This window comes from Cyprinus carpio, chromosome B13, assembly GCF_018340385.1.
Source record: "Cyprinus carpio isolate SPL01 chromosome B13, ASM1834038v1, whole genome shotgun sequence".
NCBI classification, from domain to species: Eukaryota; Metazoa; Chordata; class Actinopteri; order Cypriniformes; family Cyprinidae; genus Cyprinus; species Cyprinus carpio.
Window position 1 is genome coordinate 21,986,926 of NC_056609.1, and position 14,397 is coordinate 22,001,322.

Genomic DNA, 14,397 nt, shown 5'->3' on the forward strand with positions numbered 1-14,397 from the left:
TTCTCATAATATCCTGTAGCCGAAAACAACAGGAATCAGAAAACATGCAAAATAGGTCCGTCTTTGCAGTTCAGTATGCATATATCACCCAAACACATGGAGTCTACATGCTAGTGAGCAAAAAAAACTCACTGGGTCTCTCCAAAGTCTTTACGCTTCACGTGTCACGCTGTACCCATTCACTGAAAGATCTGGATTGGCTCTGTTGTCCTTGAACTTGTCTCATTACGGACAGAGAGAGTGGTTGTCAGATACAGTTATTACCGTGACGCTCTTGAGCGTGCGTGTGTGTGTGTGTTTTGGGGGTGCATCTATTTAATGAGACACCTCGCTCCAATCCACACGAACATACACTGACAGAAATCAGAACATGTGCATCGATAGACACACACCACTGCACACGCTGAAATGATCGCTTGTACACACACATACACTCAGAGGCGCGTGGCCTGACTCCCTCTGGGTATTCATGTAGCGCAATAGAAACTTTACATTTAAACCCGAGGACAAAACCAGCCGCAGCCTGTCTCTGCTCGGCTAGCGTTGAGCTTGCACTAAATGTCACTTTGACTGCAGAGCTCTGAATCGCATTTGCACACTCATAAGCCGCTGTTTTGTTTTGGGAGTATCGACTTGGTACCGAAGTACCAGTGCTTTTTGACATCCTTATCGCCAACTTTTGATTTACTTTTCCCCTACCAACTCTGACGGCTGTAGCTATGAGCATTATTAATAGTAGTCTCGCCAAGCAGAGGAGGCAAAGCAAATGTTCTGCTTGGACCGAACCCAAGAGCCAGAGATACTTGCAATTATGTTCCCTGAAGAAAAGCAAAACAGAGAGGTTTTTAAGAGCAGGTGAGGCAGAGCTGGAGATTGTGCAGAGACAGAGGCTAAATCTGAATTTACCTGAGTGCCGAGCACCTGCGACGCATGAATCACGAGTGTGAACTGGCACATAAAGATGTATCTGCATTGTTTTTTTCAAGTCTGTTTGTTCATTCATGTGTTTTTCTCTACACACATACAATTTGTATGTATGTGGGTGTGGGTGTGTGTGTGTGTGTGTGTGTGTGTGTGTATATATATACATAATTGAATAAGTATTATGTATTATTATTTTTTCACGTATTTTCAATATGTATGACCATATGTCTGTGTGCAAACAGTATCAAATCCTACTGATAAAGAGTTTGTATGAATTTTACCTCCTTATACAAGCTGTTTTACACACAACCACATGAGTCAAATTCCTACCCTGGCTGAATACATCTCATTTCTGAGGGAAAACAAACCAAGCTTGGGAAAAATAAACAATTTATTTTCAAAATGAATGACATCCATATTGTTGTCTCTGCCTTGGTGTCTGTCCTTCTAGGGTGCATGTGGGTCTTTAGGGTGTCCAGATATTTTTTTGAGACAAGTGTAATTGTTTTTCTGTCTGTTTGTTTTCCAAAGGCGAGAGCCCTGACGCCGAATCCAAGGACGAGGAGGCCAAACCTCCTGAAAAAGGAGAACCTACAGGTAACAACTGCTCCCATATTTTGCTCTTGTTTTTGGTTGTAAATGTAAACATAACTTTGACTCAAGATATTTTGAAAATACAGTACAAAAATACAGTAAAATCAGTAATATTTTTAAATATTTTTATGTTTTAATGTATTTTTAAATGTATTCCTGTGATGGCGAAGCAACATTTTTAACAGCCATTATTTCAGTCACATGATCCTTGAGAAATCATTCTAATATGCTGATTTGGTGGACATCAATATTTGTAATTGTAAACAGCCAGGCTTCTGTGTGATAAAATAAACTGAAAATGATAAATAGTCAGTTCATGCAGGAACATATTGTGATATTCAATGATTCTGCTGTTCTTTAAGAATGTAAAACAACTTGGTTTTCTTTTCTTTTTTTTACCTAGTACTGCACAATATAAAAAATAAATTAAAAAAAATCAATGTTATACAATAAAAAAAGTAATAATGCGTGTTTAAGGCGAACATTTTTAGTATATTTAAAAACAGAAAATGTCATATCCAGCATTTACGTTTCACAATATGTGCAACATTTCAAAAAGTGTGATATATTGTATAGTCCTACCCACAATGTTTGTTACCACCTGTGGTTTTAAAATGAGGTAAATACCATTTTAATATTCAAATAAAACCTGTGCCACTGATAGTAAGTGATTAAACAGTCTTGACATCATGAAACCAGCTTTCCCACACCACAGAAATACATTCACTTTAAAAATTTGCAATAAAGTGAGCAATCTGGGCACCTCTTGGGATGCAGCGAGAACGAGAGTCCTCGGGCGGTTGGTTATTAGGGCGGCTGTAACGAGTGTGTGTGTGTGGGGGTTGATATAAGTCTTACTTTCCTGCAGGAAGCTACATGAGTCTCGGTATCTATAAGTGAAGGACAGAGGCCTCCAGGGCTCCATATTGCCCAGGTGGTGTGATATGAGCCTCGCACAAACAGCCAAACTACCCCACACACTTCCTACTCCTCCATTGATTATGTGAACGCGTGTCTGTGTCCCTCTGAACTGTGACTTCAAACGCTTTCCACGCAGATGGAGTCAGGGTGGACACGTGTGTGCATTAAATCCTGTTTTGTGTTTTTCATCTGATGGAGTGTGTATGTGTGTGTGGGCGAGGGCAAAATTGATGTCTTTTGCGGCCTTGTATCCCACTCCAGAGCAGACACAGGTGTTAGCTGGAGCCGCACAGATGGACACTCTGACTCTCCATCCCTTTAAAAGAGAGAGAGGGATGAGATGGGGAAGGGACAGAGACCCAAACACAAATTAAAGGCATTAGACTGAAACAGCTGCTCCAGTTTACCCTAAAGTGGCGGCTTAATACCGCTCGGTCTTAAGCAATGGGTCGCCTATTTCCTCTCCATTAAAACCATCATTTAGAACTCATCAAGTCAATCTGAGTGCTGGTCCACCAATATTCCCTCTCACAATATATACAGTTAATTAATCTTATTGCACACTCCTTTCATTTATAGCCATTTTAAGTGAGTATAGTGATTTGCTGGAGCAAACATCAGATGTGTTGTACATTTGATCTTTTTCCTATTTAAATGTTTATTTTTTATTATTTATTTTTTTATTTGACAAGTTGGCTGTTCAAATAAAAAACAATTTATAATTTTATTTTGTTGCCATTTATTTATTTATTTATTTATTTATGGAATGAGGACCAAAGCAAGCGTACATTTACTTACTTGCTGTTTTTTTTTTACCGTCTGTAAGATTTAATTTTATGTATTTATTTATTTATTTATCTGTCAAATGTAATAGTGAAGATTTTTAAGTTTTACATAAAAAGTTGTTGTTTTTTTTTCATCAAAGAATAGTAGAAGACAATATTAAGCAGCACAACTTTCTATTCATCAAATAAACCTAAAAATAAATGTTTTTACAACTATTTTGGTTTTCTCAAAATATATTAAGCAGCTTCCTAATAATTTGGAATGTTTCTTCAGCAGAAAACAGCCATATTAAAATGATTTCTGAAGGGTCAGGTGGCACTGAAGACTGGGGTAATGATGCTGAAAATTGAGCTTTGCAGTCACAGGAATAATTTACATTTTAAAATATATTTAAATAGATAAGTTTTTTTCAATTGTAATAATACTTTATAATGTTATTCTTGAGCCAGCCTTGGTGACATAAGAATCTTCTAAAATATTACAATAACTTACAGACTTCAAACTTTTGAACAGTCTTCTGATTCATAAAAAGCATTATCTCTTATTGGTGTACAAACAAAGAGCTTAATAAAACAAACCATTGAGAAAAAAATGAAAGGGAAAAAAAGAGACAAAAATAACAGTAAAAACCAAAAAATGTCACAGTTTGTACCTGCTTGACAGAATAGCTTTTGTTGAGATAATCGTCATTTTACTAGGTTTAATTATTTTGTAATGATTTCACATTGGTGTCTAAGAACACTTTTCATCATGGTAAGATCAACAGTCTCTCTCGCTGCTTATTGCTTTTGTGTTTAATGGGCTGCTGAATGAAGAGCATTTTTGGCTCTCATACTCTGTTTGTTAAATGAAAATGGAAGCCGTGTCCACAGGACAGAGGAAAATGCACCATTCATAATAAGCACATTTTTCACATTTTACACGTTTCTTCATCAATCCTACTTATTGCAGTCCTGCCCACTAAAACCTGCCAACTACAGCCTACTAAAACGACTGAAAAATTCACTGAAGGCTGAACAATGTAAATTCTGGCAAGTTTCTAATCAATTTCAAATAAATGTAATCTTTTTCAATTTCAACAAGTTCCACAAATGTCAACAAGCTAGCCAAACTGGTTTGATTCCCCACACAATCCACCTGTAAGACAGCAGCTGTAATGAACGACTTAAAGGGGTCATATGATGCGATTTCAAGTTTTCCTTTCTCTTTGGTGTGTTACAAGCTATTCTTGAATAGATAAGATCCCTAAAGTTGCAAAGACTAAAGTCTCAAACCCAAAGAGATATTCTTTGTAAAAGTTAAGACTCGTCCACGCCCCCCTGAAACGCCATCTACGTCACTGTGTGGTAAGATTTGCATAACGCCGCCCAAATGGTCATGCAAAGAAAGAATGTGTAACTTTGATTCTCATTGTAGTATTGTTGTTGCCGCCGCCGTCATGTCTGGAGACGCTGTGTTTTGTTGTGAAAGTGAAAATACTTTGTTTGGTCTTCCAAAAATGTTTTCTGGGAGAGTAGTCTACAATGCCAGTGTTCTGACAAATAATGCTGACTCACAGCCTGTAAGTACGTTTTCATATTTAAAGGATTTGCCACTGACTATTCAAACACGAGTTTTGAGCAGTGTAGAGCAGTGCTAGTTGTTTGTCATTTCTTTGATCATAAATGCAGACATGGTTTTATGTTTACATGGTGCAATGCAACGCAATGCGTAAAAAGACAGTATAAGTCCTTATAATCAGTAACTATGTCCCCACTGGATGCTACAAATGCCTCGTTTGTAATGGGTTTTATTGGTTTTTTCTCGTCAATCTGGGACACAGCATCACAGTACTGTATTTTATTGTTTTTGTCGTGTCGCGCCTGTGTTCTGACCGGGACACGCATCACAGAAAGGTTTTTATTGTTCAGAGCACACTTTGCTTTTCAGAATGATGGGCTTTGTAAAAAACGACACGTTTCAGAAGGCGGGGCATAGAGGAGAAACAATAATGTACAGTATGTGGAAAATAATGTGTTTTTTGATCCTTAAACCACATAAACATCTTTTCATTACACCATATAGACAAAATAATGTTCTTTTTTAGCAACCTCATATGACCCCTTTAATCCTCATTGCATAAGTAACTCACCCACAGACAGATATCATAGACTCACATTCTCATGTTCACACCCAGAGTGCACCTGAAAGGACATGACTAATCAGAGGCTTAAGCCGTGATCAGTGCCATACATACAAACCCACAACTCACACACACAGAAGAACATCTGCTGCATCCAGTTGAGTACCAGAGCAAGGGTCTCCGTCTCCCATATGCTGCAAGTTTTACCAGCCGACCCTGATCAATTAAACGCCTACAGCAATTCCTTCAATGAGAGAGAGAGTGAAGGACTGAAAATTTGCATTCAGTTTCAACATTTACTTGGTTTCTCACTGTAAAGATGTCAATCAAATCTCTTAAACTTGTGTGACGGTAGCATGCTAATAGCAGAAATCCAGCAAATATATTTAATAAAACATGATTATTCTGCTTCTGACAGTATGTGTTCAACTAGAAGTAGGACATACTGAGTTTGTTAGTATTAACCCCATGATACATAGAGAACTCAATCTGTGATATTGTTCAAAGCATAAGATATTTCTTTCGTTATGGAATGTTTTCTTTTTAACTGATATTGACATTTTCGCATATATCTCCCAGATGCATGTTATTTATGGGTGTCTCTTTGGGTTTTAGTGGAGGCGAGTCCAACAGCAAAGAAGAAAGTTGAACAGGAAAACGAAAAAGAGACTTTGAAGAAAGAAGGCCAGGGAGAAGACCCACAAGTTGCAGGTGAGATTTACACATCATTCACACTGTTTTTTCCCACATGATGTAGAAGAAATATGTCTATACACACTATAGATTTACAAGATAAAAAAGACACATAAAACAATGTTAAACTTAATGTGTATATTTGATCCAGCTTAATAGCAGGAGATCATTTAAGCCTTTATATTAATAGCTCCTTTTCCTTCAACAAGTGTAAACGCTGACTTAAAAGTTGATCATCTAAATATCTATATATAATAATTAGCATGACTGGTATAATCTGATAGTTGTGAATCTTAATACTGGCTCTAACATTGTATCTGTTATACTTCTACCGCATTGCCTAAGGTTTTTATATTGTGGATCTGATTATTCCTCTCACTGATAAGGCCAGTAATGATGTATAGATAGTTAGAAAGTAAAGTTTATCTAAATTTGCTGAAAGTTTAATTAGATGTGAAAAGTTTTCTGGCATGTGTGACTTGATAACTATAACAACACTGATCAAAGGAGAGCTGAGGAGCTGTTATATGAAATTAATTCATAATGACAAAAGTCTGTCACTGAATGTCTAATGGACTAAGTGAGATTTGATCACTTTATGAGTAATTGTGTTTATTAAAACGGCCTAAAATGCATTTTCACACTTAAGCCATTAAAAATGAACATCATTAGACACAAAATATTAAATCTTGTGGCATTTGCAAACAAATGACTAACCTTTTCTCAGCTTAGAATACTGTGTATCTCAGTTTTGAATAGTATATGTGTTTGATGTGATATATTGCTTTTTATTGTAACTGCGTTCATAATGGCATTCAGCAGCTCTCTGAAGTCATTATAGGTTTCCTGCAGGAACTGACAGCTTGGAAGTCTCTATTCCTGTTATCAAGATGTGAAAGGCAATTTTTTCCCTCTCTAAAAAAGCATTTTGTTTTTTGATTGTGTACTGATTGATTGTTTTCTATGCGTGCTGAAATAGAACATTTTTGAAAAGCCTCTGTGCAGAAATTGGAGGCATCTCCAGAGTCCATCGTGATGGCTGGTTTGTAGCTTGGATGCCAAAGGAATTTTCTAATCTCTCAATTTGTCATGAAAATCCTCTTAGTAAAGCCATTACAGGTTTTCAGATCTGCCATTGTGTGTGTTTAACCATTATTTTACAAAACTCTCCAAACATATAAAGCACTGACGCCTTAATACGAGCCTGCTATCTGTGACCGCACAGCCTTGTTAGACGCAGACAACTTAAAAACGGAAAACACAAACACAGCGTTGTGTTTTCTCACAGGCATATGCTGTCAAAAAGCTGTCAGCCGTTTGAGGCAGTATGAGAGGGCAGAAGAAACAGCTGTCGTGTTTTTAATCTTCTAAGTTTCATACAGGAGATCCAGTAGTCTAATGCACTTCTCCTGTGTTTGAAAGATAGTAAATACGTTGTGTGTGTGTGTGTGCGTGTGCGGCACCTTAGGCAATAGATGAGCATCATCAAGGCCCGCTCTCTCCTTTTGCCATTTCCTTGATCGATTACTCAGCTTAGATGAGGCTGTCCTCCCCTCACTCTCGAGGGCAGGGCTTCAAATTTGTCTCTGAGCCCCATTATTAAAAATGATAACTGTAATCTTACCGGCTGCCGGATCTGAATGAGGAAATAAAGGGACGGTAATTCTGAACTGGTTGAATTATGAATGGAGCTTTTTGAGAAGTGAGCAAATCGTAAAAGGTCAATGTTATTGGATTAGTATTGTTTTTTTGTTTTTTTTTTAGCCGTTAATATGTAAATCTGTCTCGTTCTGTCAGGGGAAGAGAAAGGGGATAGCCCGGAAAAGAAGATGCAGACAGGCCAGCCTGATGAAGCGGGAAAACAGATGGAAAGTAAGACTAGTTTGATTACTTAATTAAAGAAAAAGAGAGATTTACATGGCCATTCCACGTATGCTTTGGTGTCCAGTTTCTTTTGTTGTCATAGTTTACACTTATTTTGTTCTTTTGTGTGAAGATATTTCTGAAGAATGTTGGTTTTGGTTTGGACAAAAAAAAAAACTGTTAATATGAGAAGAAACAGTTTAGTACCAACATTCTTCAAAATATTTTCTCTCAAATAGAGGTTTGAAATGACATGAGTATGTGTAAATGATGATGATTTTAATTTTGGTGTTGGCTCTCCTTTAAAGGCTTTAGAAGATAAATCCCATATATTTGTTGTAAGAACTATCCAAATGTTATGTACATATAATGCAATTAAATATTTTATTCTATTTATTATTTATAGCTTACATAGTAGTTTATCAAAAACGTATATTCAGCGTTTATTAGTAAACTGTAAACCTGTAACCTGTAGACTAATATTTGGCCCAAAGTACAGCAAGACAGCTTGATTTAAGCTGAATTTGCAAACCTTTTACCCATTACACCTGTTTTTTTTACATATTTATATTTTTTGATTATATATTATAGTATATTTTTTTATTTGTATTGTTTTCATATATTATTATTCATTAATTATATATATATATATATATATATATCTATATATATATATATATATATATATATATATATATATATCTATATATATATATATATATATATATTAACATTAATAAGATATATTTATATAAATATTAAGTATATAATTTTATACTAAAATATGATGCTTCCCTCTCTTCATATTACTATTATTATTCAATTCTTGGATTTTTATTTTACATTTATTTCTTAGAAAAATAAAACATGGTATTTTGTATATTTTTGTATAAGGTTGGCAGAAAATGCATGGAAGATAAAACCAGTTTTCTAAAGGTTAAGCATTTATTTCACTGACTATTTGAAAAAGAAAAAAAATGCATCCCTTTTTATATCCTGTTCATGGTAAGTGAAAGTGCCACATATAACCAGACACACATACAATAATATAGATAGACAGAGGCATGTCTGGAACATTTTCGCACATTCATTCAATTAGCCCACTATTTGTGTACACTAAACTTGATTAAAGTGTTATGTACACAGATAATGGATAACGATTCCCATTTAGACACAAGCGACAGACTAATACACACACACACACACACACACACACACATACACACACAAACAAATGTGGTGTTGCCAGATTTTAAGATGTTAGGAGAGGGTGAGGTGGGTTCGATATATTTTATTTGGTAGGGTAAAGCTCAACATCTCACCATACGGTGCTTTTAACAAAAACACGCTCACGTTCACACACAAACAGCCTTCCATAACACCTCAGCCGAGTGTTTCTGAACACTGTTGGCACGTGGTCATTAGGGCACTGCTGCCAATTCTAAGCAGGTGTGTCGGCTTGTGTAACTTATAAAGTCTAATGGTTCTGCATGTGTTAGCATGGGATTGGCTTCTGAATAAAAGCTTCTGCTAAATGACTGACTTACATAGAAGCAAGTAACACAAATAAGAAGCCCACAGCTCAAGAGGCTTGTTTCGAAAGTCTGCATCAATATTAAAAACATCAAATTGTTTGCTCAGTAAAGTGCCCAGACTTGTTTACTTTTTGAAATTGTGCTCGAAGTGAATCTCACGTTCGACTTGTTCACAGGCTTTTCCCCTCGACCGGCCCTGTACGGTTGACTCGATAAGATTCATAAATTAAACAAAGTTCTTTTAGCCTGAAGGTACCTATGAATAAGCTGCTTTTTCGGCCATGGTGTATTGCGGTTCCTGCGGTGGGAGTCGATATCGCCTCTTCGCCTGCATGCAGGTGAGATTTACTGCAACGGCTGCTGAGCCTCAGTGGCTCTGAATCCAATCAGAGTTTCTCTCCTCATCTCTCACTCTCTGACTGATGAAGGTGGGCTTTTTCACTCTGTCACACCAACCGAGGTTCAGCTTGTTTCTGCATGCCATTTTTTGATTACATATTGCAAACTGCAAGACTTATTTTGCCTGATTAAATCTGATGTTGCAGTGGTAAAGTAAATTGACCACAGACTACTTCAAATTATGGTTTGAGAACAGATGGATCTTTAGATCGGTTTGTGTGTGTGTCTAACAGTAAGGTTAGAAATGCACTCTAAGTTACACAAACATGACGTGCTGATGTATCTATCGCTTGACAAAGAGGATGCAAACTGTGCCTTTGCTGCACGTTAAACAAAATTGTTTTTCAAATTTGATATAATATTGGTCATCAATTATGCCCTGTTTATAGGGCTTGAAAAAATGACAAATTGTAATATTATTCTTGTTATTAAATAATAAATAAATAAATGCATACAAAATCAAAATATTGCTTTTGTAATATTTCACTGTGATATATATATATGTATATATATGTATATATATATATATATTTTCACTGTGATATTTTTATATTTCACTGTGATATATATATATGTATATATATGTATATATATATATATATCGTAATTAGTAATGTTAGTAATATTATTATTATTTTACATTTAAAACTGTAGAATTACAGTGTTATTTATGGATTTCTTTTTATTTTGATGGAAAACCACAGGGAGACTTTTAAGGTTCTCTTTTGTTGATAAACACTTCTCATTTTTCACACTATTTCCCTTTGCTGCTTTGACACTTTGATCTGCATTATAAAAAGTGATATATATATAACGGTGACTTGACTTGACATTATCAAATTGCAAAATCATTGCAGACTTTGCAATTTGATAAACCATATTGTGATATTGGTTATATTGATTAATTGTTCATCCCTATAACATAATACAGTAAATATGCATAAAGTCTCTAATACTCAAATATGTACACAGATCTCTTTGTTGATTATAATGAGAGCATTCTAGAGCATCTCACTTGTGTATATTTTATAGTTACATCACGTACTAAAGATATTTTTGAGTGTTAAGTGATGTTTCTTAAGCACTAGTTTGAGTGTCACCATTAAACAAAACTGAAATATAATTAGTTCCACATACTGTAGTACACTTATGCTGTAATCAGCACTTTAAGGGCACTTTATAGTGATTATTCAGGCCTAATATATTGTGTGTTTGGTTTCTGTTTGTAACTGGAAATCCTCCTTATTTTTGGTAGTCCATTGGTCATTGGCTGCCTGTGTTTACACTTGATAGTTATCGTCATATGTCTATTACATTAAACTGGGTGTGTTATTATTTATGGAGCTAACATTTGACAGTTTGAAGGATTTTTAAGTTTTCACAAGTTACTTTTCTAATGTGCTAGAGCAGAAATCGGGTTTCTGTAGCTAGAAACGTTTGCTTGCACATACTTACATGGCGTAAAGTTTGTTTCAGGTCTTAGAATTATTAAAGCCAATGTTGTCCGAGAAAGACGACAAAATTGAAAGGGAGGCAGAACACACACTTTCGCTCCCATTGTCTTTTGTTCTCAAGCACAGTGGGCAATCAGTGTTTCTCAGCGAGAAGAAGACGGCTCAGAGTTTTTATTTTGGACATTTTTTTTTATTTGTTCTTTTACTCTCTGCAACCCTTTGTTTTCTGTCTGATGTCATGGTGAGGCTAAAATGGAGTAGTTTGCTAGCTTAACTCTTGGATAGCAGTCAAAATTCATAATTTCCTGTCTTCCATCCAGCGTAGTGAGAACACACGGCACCCATTCTCAAAGCCATTCTTTAGCCCCTCCGATAAGAATTTATATTCACTCAGGAAATCATCAAAAGAAATCATTGTTTATTTAAGGGCTATGCTCACTTATTTATTTGTTTACTTCTTGAAGCTACACCCACAGGAATCTCCATGTAACGTTGCCCGGGTTTGGATCTCCTGGGTTTTTGTTTCTTGTGTATTAACTATTGATTGCGGCCAAGTTTTCAAGACTGCGATAGTGACGGCATCCTAGTCACTCGCAGCCTCCTGGAGAATGTGGCCCTGAGGCAGAAACCCAACAGTATCCGCGGTGGCCATCTGTTGCTTGTGTTGAAGCCCTGCACATTTCTAGCTTCCACTGCTAATATTTAGTCATCATTAGACACCATTTTGTCTTTTTTTGTTTATCATTCACGTAATTTGATTTGTTGGCCTATTCTCAATTTCCCTTTGTTTTTCCCCATCGTTGAGGAGTAGCTAGGCTATATTTATTTTTCAGTAGCATGACAAAGCTGTTTTTTTTTCCGTTGTTGTTTTTTTTTCCGGTAATGACCTGGTTTTTCCACTGAGAGGCAGTGTAGTGTGAATAAGCATTGTATTTTTGTTACATTCTTTTCCAGGTCTGATTCATTCTAGTGAATCTGTTAATTCAAACAGTTCATTTAAATGAATTCATTTAAAATATATATATTTGGTTAGATGCAACTGTTTTTGACTGACTTATGAATTAAAGTGTATTCATTTATATTTTTATGTGTGTGTGTGTGTGTGTGTGTGTGTGTGTGTGTGTGTGTGTGTGTGTGTGTGTGTGTGTGTGTGTGTGTGTGTATATATATATTTGTGCTACTGTAGCTCAAATGGTAGAGCATTGCGTTAACAAGTGCAAGGTTGGGGGTTCGATTCCCCGGGAACACATGATAGGTAAAAATTGATAGCCTGAATGCACTGTAAGTCGCTTTGGATAAAAGCGTCTGCTAAATGCATAAATTTATTTATTTTATTTTTAGGAATATATTTATATATTTATTTATATATATATATGATTTTATATTTTTATATATATATATATATATATATATATATATATATATATAGCTTAAATTTATATGTTCATTTATTGCTGTCACACTAATTAAGATTGTTCCTTTCTTCAAAAACCCCTTATTGTTTTTGTGCCAGTTGTAACTAAATATATCTAAAAAGATTGTTCCCTAATGTAGCTTTAAAGCAATTATTTATTTAGGAGATGATTTTATGCAAAGTGACCTTATTGTGGAGCATCGCAAGCAGTTTCTCATAAAAGTCAATAATATTTGCAGTTTACAATGCCAGATTTTTATTTATAATTCTGTTTATTATAGTGCTTGTGGAAGTTATATTATAGTGCCAATTATAGCATGATAATGTAGAAAATAATACGTGGTTTGTAACATGGAAAGTTATAGTTTCAAAGCACTAACAGTACTTTCCCAATTGTCATGTTTCTGTTGCATGAAATGGGAAACTTTGACCACTCAACGTGTCTGTTTTTAGTAGATTTACTTGAGCGAGGTCACACTTCCGCTCTCCATTGTGATTCTCCTCTCGATGGACCCCTGTTGGGTAGCTCCTCTGATCCGCCATCCATAGAGGCTTTACATGGTGGAGAGACAGGTGGAGGCAGCAGCTTTTTTAATTGGCTGTTTAAATGTGACTTTCTCTGTTCTGTTTGTGTGCCAGGGGAGGATGTGTATGTGAAGGCAAAGCTCAGAGAGCTTCTGTCAGCCTGTGGCTAGGGCTTATCACAGCACAATTAGCTATTGCCCTGGGCTGATATATTGCAGTAGTCCTTGAAATAGGCATTAGCCAAATTTTCTGCATAAATGCAAATATTCTTGCACTGTGTCTACATCCTGCTCAAAAACTGTCCTAGCACTTTGCTTTGGAGCAGGATATATTTGTTCTTTATTTAGCCAGGAAAAAATCCCATTGAGATATAATAATCTCTTCTTCCAGGGAGACCTGGTCAAAAACGGCAGCACACATATAGTTTCAGACACATAAATAATTAAAACACAAACAATCCAACAAATCAAAAATAGATCGAAGTTCAAGAAAAACATTTACAAGACTCTTTAAATGTAGAATACAGAATAAATTTAAAAGTGCTCAAAGATGGCAAAGACTCTAATTTCAATACATTTTTGTAGGTCGTTCCAAACCCTAGGGGCATATCAAAAGAGAAAAAGCATGCTGTCCAAATTCAGTGAATACTCTTGGGACTTTTAAACAAAGATGCAGCTGCGATCTGGTACCATAACCATTAGTATAAAAAGTTAAAAATTTTGTAATGTATGATGGTATAATTTACCAAGGAGTGCCTTTGCAATAAATACATGCATGTGTAAATTTCTCCTATGATACAAAGAGAACCATGATAAAGATTCATACAAAATACAATGATGCGTACGGTATTCTGCACCACATACAAAACGTAACGCTGCATGATAGACAGAGTCCAATTTTCTTAGTACAGAGGAAGCTGCATGCATGTAAACAAGATCACCATAGTCAATTATTGTTAAAAAAGTACTCTCAACCAGTTTCTTTCGGGCCTCATAGGGAAAACAATTTTTAAAACGATAGAAAAACCCTAGTTTTGGTTTAAGCTTCTTCAGCAATTGATCAATGTGAACATTAAATGCTAATTTTTCATCTAGCCATATACCTAAATATTTATAGGAACCGACTCTTTCAATTTCTGAACCACATAAAGTTGATATTGTTATGTCT

General features: G+C 35.6%; 1 protein-coding gene across 4 annotated transcripts in view; it reads left to right on the plus strand.

The window, feature by feature from the left end:
- macrod2 (mono-ADP ribosylhydrolase 2) overlaps positions 1 to 14,397 on the plus strand; it is a 502,194-nt gene that overhangs the window by 473,719 nt on the left and 14,078 nt on the right. For 2 of the 4 annotated variants that reach the window (XM_042737282.1, XM_042737281.1), the window contains exons 14-16: positions 1,456 to 1,521; positions 5,963 to 6,058; positions 7,838 to 7,912. In XM_042737282.1, the coding sequence (XP_042593216.1) occupies positions 1,456 to 1,521; positions 5,963 to 6,058; positions 7,838 to 7,912 (237 nt within the window). The remainder of the gene's footprint in view (positions 1 to 1,455; positions 1,522 to 5,962; positions 6,059 to 7,837; positions 7,913 to 14,397) is intronic. The other 2 variants (XM_042737284.1, XM_042737283.1) reach the window with 1 other exon arrangement.